An 11,031-nucleotide genomic window follows, 5' to 3' on the forward strand; every position below is an offset into this window, starting at 1 on the left:
TTATTTGATTAGTAAATATTATTATAATATATACCGGATCGGGATTTGTAAGTTGATTCCCAATTACCAGACCAACGCCAGAAGCGTGTCGGCTGTCTGTGCTACTGTCTCGCTGTTTCTCCCTCTGTCGTTCCCTCTCCATTTCCCGTTTAAGATCTCTGTCCCTTATTTCTTGTCTTTGCTGTTCCCTTTCGTCGGCTTGCCGAAATCTTTCCCGCTCCAACTCTCGCTGAGTTTCTACTTGTTTCTGCTTTTCTATCGCGATAGCAGGAGATGATTCTGAGTGCATTGTAAAGTCTTCGTGTTCAATATAGGATGACACACTTCGTTCCTTAAGAAAAAAATGTTGTTTATTTAATAATTGCTTCCTTTTTAAGAATGTACACATAGTAAAATTCTATTAGAATAAATGAATATAAAACAAATAGAGAAATATAATAAAATAATTAGAGTAAAATTAAGAAAATTCGTTTATAACTAAAAATCTACTCACCTTTTTAGGAGACGTTCTTTTCACTCTGAGTGTCGGTTTTGGTTTCTTAGGAGCGTCATTGTCGAAGGAAATATAGAATCCTTTCTCGTTCGGATCCGTGGAATCGAGAGGCGTAATATCCGGAGTGACTGAACGCGATGTTTCCCTCAATGACGGATGAGGTTGGAAAGAATTCTGCGATATCGTGGGTCTAGTTGGCGATGGTATTCTGTACGTACGACTACCCGACGTGATGTTCAAGCCGCGAATACCCTGTGCGATATCATCGTCGTTGCCTTCGAAATAAAAAGAAGAGATTAAGAAAAGATGCTAATGATTTTTTACAGCTTCTTTTACATTAATATAATTTAAAAAACATGTATCAAAAGTGATATTTTTATATACTCGCAAAAGAATTATAAAACAAAGTTTCATTACCAATAAAAGATATATTTTGGGGCTTCATGTCATCGACAGGTGGAGCTGGTACGGGAGTATGTAAAGCTTGCCTCTTCTCCGTCGGACTTTCACATGAGATCGGGATGTGATGTACAGATCTCTTAGGTTCAGGACTTTCACTAATTAACTGACTTATTCGATGAACCTAAGATAGCAAAATATGATCGTATAAGAGAACAAGATAAATACATATTTTATTGTTTTAATAAAATATAATCTTTCGTACAAATTGTACAGAATCTTAAAAAAAGAGATGATAAAAGACCCATTTAGTTATGTCTAACAATAGAGAGTGTATATAATATAAAATACACAAGACTCAGACTCAGAATGAATAAATTCGTATTTGACGTACAGATTTAAAATATCTACAAAACACTATCACGAGACCATTGTCGCAACATTATTTTCTCACATAATTCAATGGTCATTTTCTTTCCCAATTTATTAAAAGCGAGACGCAAATGCATAAAAATGTAAAGCCAGCCAAGGCAAACCTTAGGAAAGTAATCGCGCGATGTTGCGACGGCCGAGTTGAGGAAATACATGTTATTTAAATTTACAAAACACTTGAGAAAAGATTAGAGGTGTAAATTTCCGAGCCGAACGCGATCGTCTAGACGCTAAGACTGGCCAGTGTGGGTAGTGTCTGCCATGTTGGGTATCAAGAACAAGCATCTATAAGCGTGCATTACATCATCAACTGGTTCCCATGCATATACGTACTCGCTCGGGGCCAATCCTTTGTATTGAAGTGACCAAATCGAGCTGATGATCGGCGCAAGCATCGCGAACATTTAGCTATAACTTTTCACTCACACAATAATCGCTGCTGTGGGTGCAGTATTCAATCTCGCCCGTCTTTCTGTCTTTCGTAATAAATTGATACAATCACGTGCGTGTGTGCATTGTATGCAGAAAAGCTATTTAGTATAAATAAATATAAATAAATTTGTGACGAGCGAGTGAACGTGATAAAACGGTACAGTAATAGAAATATTAGATGTGGGAAAAAATTCGTGTCGTTTTTCCCGTTAGATGTAACGAACTTTTTCCCACACCTAATAATAATATAATTTTCGCTGTGTACACGATCATTAATAAGTGTGTAAAAAAACGCAAGAGAGATTTAAAAGAAAAATAAAGTCACGAAGAACACTTACAGTGTTACGATGTTGTGGACTAGCAGATGTGGCTTGTGTTTGGTTGAAAAGCGCCGAAGACGCTGGAAAGACGCTGGCCGGACCGGGGTGGCTCATTTGATTATTACACAGACTATGATCCCCGTTGAGGTACCTTGGTTCCTGAGTGTCGTGCAAAACGAATCCCTTTTGCGGCGTGACCCAAGTCCTCGTTGGATCCGCATACATGCGCATGTCCGGCTGATAAGCTACAAAAAAACACTCAGAAATAATCCACTGAAACGTATTAAAATTAAAAAAGAGAAATATGACAGCTGTTAATTTTCATTCTCTAAAAACAAATTCTACAGACAAGCTTTTTGATTAAAGAAAATTGTTTTAAGATTCGTGCAGCTTTCAAAAAATTTTCTATATCATTTATAAAAAATTTCTAAAAAATATATATAATAATAATAATTATTATTATATATATATATATACATATAATATATATATAATAGTAGCCATAGAATATTATTATTAATTTAAATATTAATGTATTAATGTATATTTTTTATTAATATCAAATTAAACTATAGATTTCATTGTTTGTATTGTACATTTTGTTTTTAACATTTTTGAGATTTCCACGGCTATTTCCTTCAAAGAAGCAACGCAGTTTGTGAATTATTTTTGTGTCTTGATTGAAGTTGAAGACGAATTTCTTTATGCTGAAATTGTGTGTGCTAAAATATTACATAAATCGCGTTTTAATTACGACATTCAGAGAAGCTTGAAGGCGTAGAGCGATTTTTTGGGAAAAAAGAGCAAAATAATTTATTCTATATTTATATTTTATATCGATATCGATATTTCATCCGATATATGTACTAAGTGCAGTTAAGGTACATAATTTTATTAATAAAAATTGTCAAGAATCGATTTGTAAAATTAAAGGCTCTGTATGAGCCTCCGCAGCTTCATAAAAAAAGAAACCAAAATGATTTAAGACGTAATATTACTTCTAGGAGATAAAATATCAACATGAAAACGTATCTGCACCATAAATAAAGAGCATATAATTTTATTTATTATGTTTTTAAAAATGAAATTGCAAAGTTAAATAGTACTACAAGGTATAAATGGGCTTGTCACTCTTGTCGATCCTTAACATTGTAGTTCATTTTATCAAAATCAGGTCAATATTTATGAAACGTTGGCATTTAACAAGGTTCAATCAAATTATGAAAATAATCGTAAATCGCGTAGCTTCTTTGAAATTTTATTTTTAATATTTTATTTATTCTAAATTAATTTAATTATGTACCGATAGGTTGAGGACTAAATCGCGAATCCATAGACTGCTGATAACCCACTGCGGCCATTTCATTGGCCAAACTCTGGGTGGGTACCGGTTGACCCCACATTCTCCTCTGCACTTGCGGCTGATCATGCAAGTAGAACTGCGATTGCTGCGAATCTTGCAGTCTAGGAGTTGATGGATTCATTGGTGGTATTCCGTAAGTCTGCAAAATAAAAGTTTGAAAAGAAACAGTTAATATAAATTAATAACATGATGTGGTGCAGAATATATTTCCGACACGCACTTGCATATGCTGCTGACTGAGACTCTGCAGCTGCTGAAGCTGTTGCTGCATCTGTTTCTGATGCTGCGACATCAGGTGCTGCTGTTGAATCTGATTCTGCTGGTTTGCCAAACGCTGTATATCCGCTTGAATTTCGCTCAGGCTATTGTTCATACTACAATAAACATTTTGCATGAACGATAGTTTTTTGTAATTCCACTGTAATTTTTACAGGCACGAGTACTAACTGTGTTATGGATTGACGATACTGTTCGGGATCCATATTCTCGATATCTGGAGTGCGTCTGGTCTCGATGAATGGCGCATTACCATCGTGCTCCAGCCATTTATGCTCAACATCCCGTACATCCTCGCTAATTTCCTATAGTCATTATCAGAGAAATGGAATGCCTCAGAAAGATATTACGGTACTACAAATGCGTACTTGTGTATAATACTTCAATATAGAGAAAATAATTCGATATTGTTTAGCGTTTTGTTTTTAAATATAAAAAAATTACTAATCATATTCATTATAAAATAATTATAAGTTTCGGAATTTTTCCTAATTATGTTGTTTAAAGTGTACACTTATATATTATATATGATATATTTTGCACAAGAATAAAAAAAATCTACAAAATTAAAATAAGTAAAATAAGTAAAACGATGTACAAATCTGTGAACTGTGTTTCACTGAGGCTTGGCACTTGCGTTTTGCGTAATACGATATAAAATATCTCATCATTTAATATTATTTACGAATATTTACCCGAAATAAGTACGAATAAAACATGATGATGATTTAATTTGTCAATTATTACGTTCGTAATAATTGGCGATCCACAAACAAATTCTTGATCCAGTTAATGGCCGGAAACTTGGTGACACTATCTATATATGCAACATTTATCCATCTGTTTGATCAATATCTTATATAACTACGTCAAGTCTTCTTGAATTTCCCCAAGTTCTCGGTACTTTAATTTAAGGTGCACTTTAATTACGGGTATCGAATTTAAATGATTCGCCGCAACAGCCGTAAGTAACAGTGTAATTAGAAGCGGAAACTTAAATTAAATTTTCGTAATACAGCTAATTAGATATCAGTTAGACAAACGTATGTATACATATCAGAATGTAAATGTTCTGTTAGTAGAAAAGAGAAATCGTATTAAATATTGACTTATATCTAGTAACCGTCACCGACACAGATAGTAAATAAATATGATACTATTTTCTAGAGTGTTTAGTATTGCACCATGCGTACCAGGAATACGGTATTAACGAATGCTCAAATGGGTCTGCATATCATAAAATACATCTATCGTAATCATCTTGAGATTGCAAGGTTTCGTTTTCCTCTATTATGTAAAAGAAGCGTCAAGAAGCAAAATAATATAGTCCGTTTTATCAAAAGTAATTTCTACTAAAAGGGTGAATATACAAAGCGGCTGTACATTTTGTAGCATTGTCACGGCCGTTTATAATTTCGTAATTGCTAAACACTGAGAGGGAAGATAATCATTTTTCTTACTGAGTCCTTCCACTACAACAGGGACGAAAGAAAAAGAACGCAATAATCGATGTTCGAAAGCCATTCACATAAGCGCGTAATATAAATAATCTTCTAGAAAAAAACGATAAGTTATTACGGAGTTTCTCGCCTACATTGAAACACTTGCTGGTGATATCGTACCTTGAGCGAGAAGGGTCTCTGTGGTTTTTCTTGAAGGGGTTGTTGGGGTACAGAGGACGTCTCGGAAACGCTCGTCGGAGTCGCCCCGGAAGATCCGGAGGTTACAGGAGTGGGGGGACCGACTGTCTCGGCCGGACTGTCCCCCCCGGACGTTGACGAAGAGGGAGATTTAACCTTACCCTGCAACCAGCCCAACCAGCGTGCCTTGTTAAGTACTCAGAGTCCGCCACCAAATCACCACCAAATCACCAAGGTGCCGAGTGTCTCCCCACGGGCAAAGGTCACGTTACACTCAAGCGCGTTAAGTGCCAAAGCCCATCCAGAGTGGCTCGCAAATCATACTTAATTAAACAACAATTGACTTAAACTAAGAGCGCGCTATCTCATTTGCAATTGTAAATATAATTTAAAAAAATTAATCTTATGTGCACACATAAATATATATAATTAAAATTAAGTATATATAACTTCACATATATCATATATATTTAAAATTAAGTATATATAATTTCACTCATGTGGCATATCTAGTATTGATACCATAAAAGAATCATAATATGATAGTTATACCATTTTTATGCCATTTGACTAATATATTACTAAAAATAATTCGACTTGAAACTTTTTTCTATATTACATACATATAAACTCACTACTCTCTTTCGATGGAAATATGTTCGTAAAATAACATGCAGTGCTTTAATCAAAACCTAAGAATCTTCCTCAAACATTGTTTAAAAATCAATACACATTCACAACTCTATCAATACTTTGGAAAACGAACATTAAGGAAAAAATGAAAGATAAACTCGAACAAGAACATCTTAATTTAATTGTAACAATATTATTAAAAAAAATGAATTATACATGCTCAATTGAAATAACTGAATGATATTAATTGCTCGAATTCCAAGATATCGATGTCGTTTTCAAAAAAATAACATGTGTTAAATAAAGATTGTACTTAGCAAACGGAAAAAATTCCTGCTTAAACAGAAACGTGATTTAAATAGAAATGTTCAATCTTATTATAATGCAAAAATTTAGCGTCAGAGCATGCGCTTACCATCAAGTACAGCTGAAATGTCAGAAAGAGAATTGTGTTAAGACAACATGGCAACCAAGATTATTTAAGGCGCAAACAAAAAAGAGAGATAAGGTCCTACTATGTACAACCAAAACAATCAAAATGATGATGTCTACATGAATATATCTAGATAAAAAAATAAACAAATGAGTTAAAAACAAAATTTGATTGTTACCTAAAACTGAGCAATCATATATATATTATACATTCATGTACCTTTGCCAATAATACTACAAATTCAACTGATATAGATTCATTTATATGTACAAGCAATATTAAACAATCAGGATGTAATTACAATCAGAAAAACATGATATGAAAAACGTAAATAAAAGGCGGAAGAAAAAGAAACTCTGTACTTTCTGAAATACAGTCTTCATACTATTTGCTCTATACTAAACACCCGTGCCTAGATTCGCAAAGTAGCTGTCACACAGCATGGCAGACCTTAATGTTGTGTCGACAAAATCCACAACATTTCTCGTAATTCGCGTACTGAATTATGTATTCCCGTATTACTCTATATCTTTTATCAAAGAAAAAAATTATTGAAAATTCTAACTATAACAATGATGTGTAGAACTGATATGCAGAATTGATGATAATGATATTCAGGTCAATGTGTATTTATGCAGAATTCCTAAATTATATGAAATACATTTGAAATAATCCCATATGTTTTTACCTTCGTGACCGCTTGCAAGAAAGCAGCCTTTCCCACTTTCTGCCGTTGCTTCGACATAACAACTTCCATCCTTCGCTTCTCGTTCTCTATATGTCGTCGCTTCTCTTCGAGCTTCATTCGTATATTATTCAGCTGTGAGGCCATTATGGTATTACCGCCGTTCTCATCTAACATAGAGTATTTTCAGTTATTCCAAAATTAAATATGAAATTAGATAAAATTAAGTAATATATTCTTGCTACACTCTCTCTTGTCTTGCTAATAATATACATGAATGTATAGATTTCATAAACGTTATATTTTACAAGTATTATACTAACATTTTTTTCTAATCAACTTGAAACTTTCCAAATGATGAAGTTTCTTCTCATTTTAATAACTTACCAATTGAATGTTGCTCCATCTGCTGCGACTGCTGATTGCTCTGTTGTTGCCACGTGGTTGTGTTCGGCAGAGTGGCAAACGTTGTTTTCTTCTCACTATTCCCATTACTTTGGCCATGTTTCCTGTTCGATTTAGCGTCATCTTGTTCCGTATATGTGAAATTGATTCCTTTTTCTGAGCTCTGTCTACTCAAATTCGCGAAGCTGGCGAACTTCGTGGGGACATCGCCACCACCACCACCACTACTACCATCCGTACTACTGTCGTTCTCTACGTTGGAATGTAAGATTTGCCGGAGAGCGACGTTATCTAGGCTGCTGTTAGACGCCTGTCGTCGCAGCCTCATCGGCTCTTCGCTACCGCTGTAACCGTTGTCTGCGATTATGTGCTGCACGCCACTACCGTACACATCTTGGACGCTGGATCGCGCAGGCAACGTTGGTTCGGTGGCGTTACGCTTACCAGTGTGCGCGCCTAGCTCTTTATCCGGATTTCTACCAAAATTGTGTAAATTATCCTGGATAAAAGAAATCACTCGATCATACTGCTTGTCCGCTCGAGATAATCCTTCCGCGCCAAAGTCTTCTTCATGCGACGACGAATGAAATCACGTCGCTCTGCGCAGCTACATACCTGAGACCCGCCGAAGTTCTCGATAGTCAATTGAGAATCGTCCGTGATACTGTTCCGTCTTGACCGACGTCCGGCATAGGAACTTCGTCGTTGTTCTTCCCAATTGCTCGGCCGACCAGCGGCTTCAGTTCTAACGGACTTCTCATCGGCTACGGAGCTCAGCGTGGGAATGCCTTTGCCACGATGCACTATGAAACTCTCTTCGCTACCTGCGCGCCTGTAAAAAAAACTAAACTTGATTTCTATCAAATATGTATACGATAAATTTATTTTTATAAGTTACAACTATATTTGTAAATTAAAAAAATATAAGACTCGTAATTTAATTAATTTGTAAATAAATGGCCACAATGAGCAATAATAAATATTAAAAATAAATTAATTTGTTAATTCTGATTTTTATAATTAATATTTATAAAGTATTTTTTGAAAAAATAGAAAATTTATATTTGCAAAGTTTATTAATAAATTCTGTAAGTATGCAGGCATATATATATTTTGCTTTAGAAGGTTCTTGAAACGAAATATGACAACGCACCTATCATCATACGGATGACTCTCGGCAGTTTGTTGCAAAGATTGCGACTTCTTCACAGTACTGCCTGATGTTGACTTCGTAACTGGAAAGATAATTTAACGATGAATCGATTGCCTGTCTATCATTTTTATTTAATGTATGAGAAGGTTCATTCATCACTCAAATTATATTCAAGTAGAAACAGTAAGATGCTCAACAGATAATAAATTTATACTTTACGTTAAATAAAACTTAGACAACAAATTAATTTAAGGGCACAATGTGAAATTCTCACGTAAATTGTTTTGTGTTACCAGCAAAACGAATTCAATGTGAAACTAGTGCATCGACAGAAATGGAACGATAATGCAGAATTTCAACTTGTGCAAGTCTCAAATATTAAAATGTTAACAGAAACGTCTATGTCATATATTTTGAGAGAAAATACGAAGATATACATCGAATTTCTATTCTAATAAACTAATATTCTAATTTCTAATTTTTGTCGTAGTGTCGAACCAATCTGAAAATGAATATAACGTGAAACAAACAGTTCGATACATGATAAATCATAAACCAAATGACACCATAAACGAACCAAGTATGAATACAACGTCGCAACATAATCGTACTAACTAAACATGGAGTGGACCTTAATGAATAACGACGAAGTTCTCATCTTTCTCGTTGACAGTGACTGGTAGCAGCGCACCGACTCAAAATCTCATGCAAAAAAAAACATAAAATGAAGCCAATGATCCAATGCAAGCGACAAGCAGCCAACAATCGTGTCGCAAAATTATGCGATTTACATGCAGGTCTGTTCCCGGGGGAATATATATATATATCACTCTATGCTCTCACGATCGTGATTGGATGAAATGCAAACAATGTGATTAGTAACAAGCAGTGCTCCTTGCAACTTATGAACTTCACTAAGAGATTAGTTCAACGGGATCACGTGATTTTTCTTTAATTAATATACATAAGAATTATCGATAAAACTCATTGCCTTTCTTTTTTCCCAAATAAAATGTCACGTCAGAACTTTAACGATATAATAGCTTAATTTCTCAATAATGGTTCTTCTTCGTTCCAAAACAATACAAGAAGTAAAATTTTTCTATATGCATACTTTTATATTCGTGTGATGAAATAATGTTGATCGTACCAAAAGATTGACGAAAACTAAATACTGCTGTTAAATTTTAGAATTTAGTAATACAATAGATCTTAATTAAGGTTGATATTAGCAACAATCACAAATATTTTATTATATACACTGTCTATAACAGAATAAGTGTGCGTCGCATTAAATGTGGGTGACCTGATACACCTACATACATGAATGGCAGCGCGATAAGGCGATTAAGTTGTTGATCTCTTCGAGACATTCTAAAAAACGGCAATGTCAGTCCACGGAAACGCGACTCGCAAAGATAGACGACCACCTAGACATGAGATTGATTCTTTGTGTGGTAACGTGTGGATACCTGTGAAACCTGGCGCGGTTACGGAGAGGTTGCTTCTCAGATCAGGTATTGGAGCTATAGACTGTGGCAGGCTTCTCTTATGAGCTACGCCATGACTATTGCGCGGGCAGGCTGCACCCGTCGCCGCGCCGTATCATGTGGTTCATGGGCAACCGGAAGTTGATGAAAGAAGAAGGCGAGGATAGCGTTGTCGTGTCAAGCGTCAAGAAGAAGTTACGCCATAGAAATATATGGAAATATTACAGTTGTAGATTAAGTGCTGCGTGTGGAGGTAAGTTCGTAAGTTTGACTGATATATCATATCTCTTTGCCCGTTGCAGACTTCATTGTTGTTCGCATTCGCAAAAAAGGTCAATTGGTATCGAATGGAAATAATATAATTAGTCGCTGCTCTCGGGGAAGGGAATTCGGATCAAGAGGCTGAGATATTGAGTGTGTGTATTGACACTGATAAAAAGCGTGATACCATTACAATTGCAAGCAACATTCCTCATTAATATTCATAATATTGATGATTTATTTATTTAAGTTATTCACGATATATTGAATTAATTTGTAACTCAATATATAATAATTCAATTAATTTGTGTAATTTAGAACAAAATTACATATAATGTACGTTCCCTGCAATAGTAGTAGGTTTTTCATGGAGAAAAGTATAATAAAATAAATAATAGAACGGGTATAAAAGTCCAGTGTACAGCAGCCTCCACCAATCACATTTATCCACCACCAATTTTCATAACTCCTCTCTCTCTCTCTCTCTCTCTCTCTCTCTCTCTCTCTCTCTCTCTCTACTACTACGTACGTACGTACTACTACTACTACTACTACGTACGTACGTACTACGTACTACTACTACTACTACTACTACTACTACTACTACTACTACTAC

At 35.0% G+C, this 11,031-nt stretch overlaps 1 protein-coding gene across 1 annotated transcript in view; it reads right to left on the bottom strand.

Moving 5' to 3' along the window:
• The window catches only part of LOC105622406 (patronin), a 65,894-nt gene that overhangs the window by 4,895 nt on the left and 49,968 nt on the right, over positions 1 to 11,031 (bottom strand). The window contains exons 6-19 of the mRNA XM_012203831.1: positions 10,137 to 10,247; positions 8,665 to 8,746; positions 8,127 to 8,355; positions 7,494 to 8,010; positions 7,110 to 7,276; positions 6,404 to 6,415; positions 5,338 to 5,517; positions 3,887 to 4,020; positions 3,660 to 3,813; positions 3,380 to 3,578; positions 2,095 to 2,321; positions 911 to 1,076; positions 494 to 768; positions 35 to 331 (exon numbers count right to left, since the gene is read on the bottom strand). Coding sequence (XP_012059221.1) covers positions 35 to 331; positions 494 to 768; positions 911 to 1,076; positions 2,095 to 2,321; positions 3,380 to 3,578; positions 3,660 to 3,813; positions 3,887 to 4,020; positions 5,338 to 5,517; positions 6,404 to 6,415; positions 7,110 to 7,276; positions 7,494 to 8,010; positions 8,127 to 8,355; positions 8,665 to 8,746; positions 10,137 to 10,247 — 2,750 coding nt within the window. The remainder of the gene's footprint in view (positions 1 to 34; positions 332 to 493; positions 769 to 910; positions 1,077 to 2,094; positions 2,322 to 3,379; positions 3,579 to 3,659; positions 3,814 to 3,886; positions 4,021 to 5,337; positions 5,518 to 6,403; positions 6,416 to 7,109; positions 7,277 to 7,493; positions 8,011 to 8,126; positions 8,356 to 8,664; positions 8,747 to 10,136; positions 10,248 to 11,031) is intronic.

Source organism: Atta cephalotes, assembly GCF_000143395.1.
Source record: "Atta cephalotes unplaced genomic scaffold scaffold00044, whole genome shotgun sequence".
Classification (NCBI taxonomy): domain Eukaryota; kingdom Metazoa; phylum Arthropoda; class Insecta; order Hymenoptera; family Formicidae; genus Atta; species Atta cephalotes.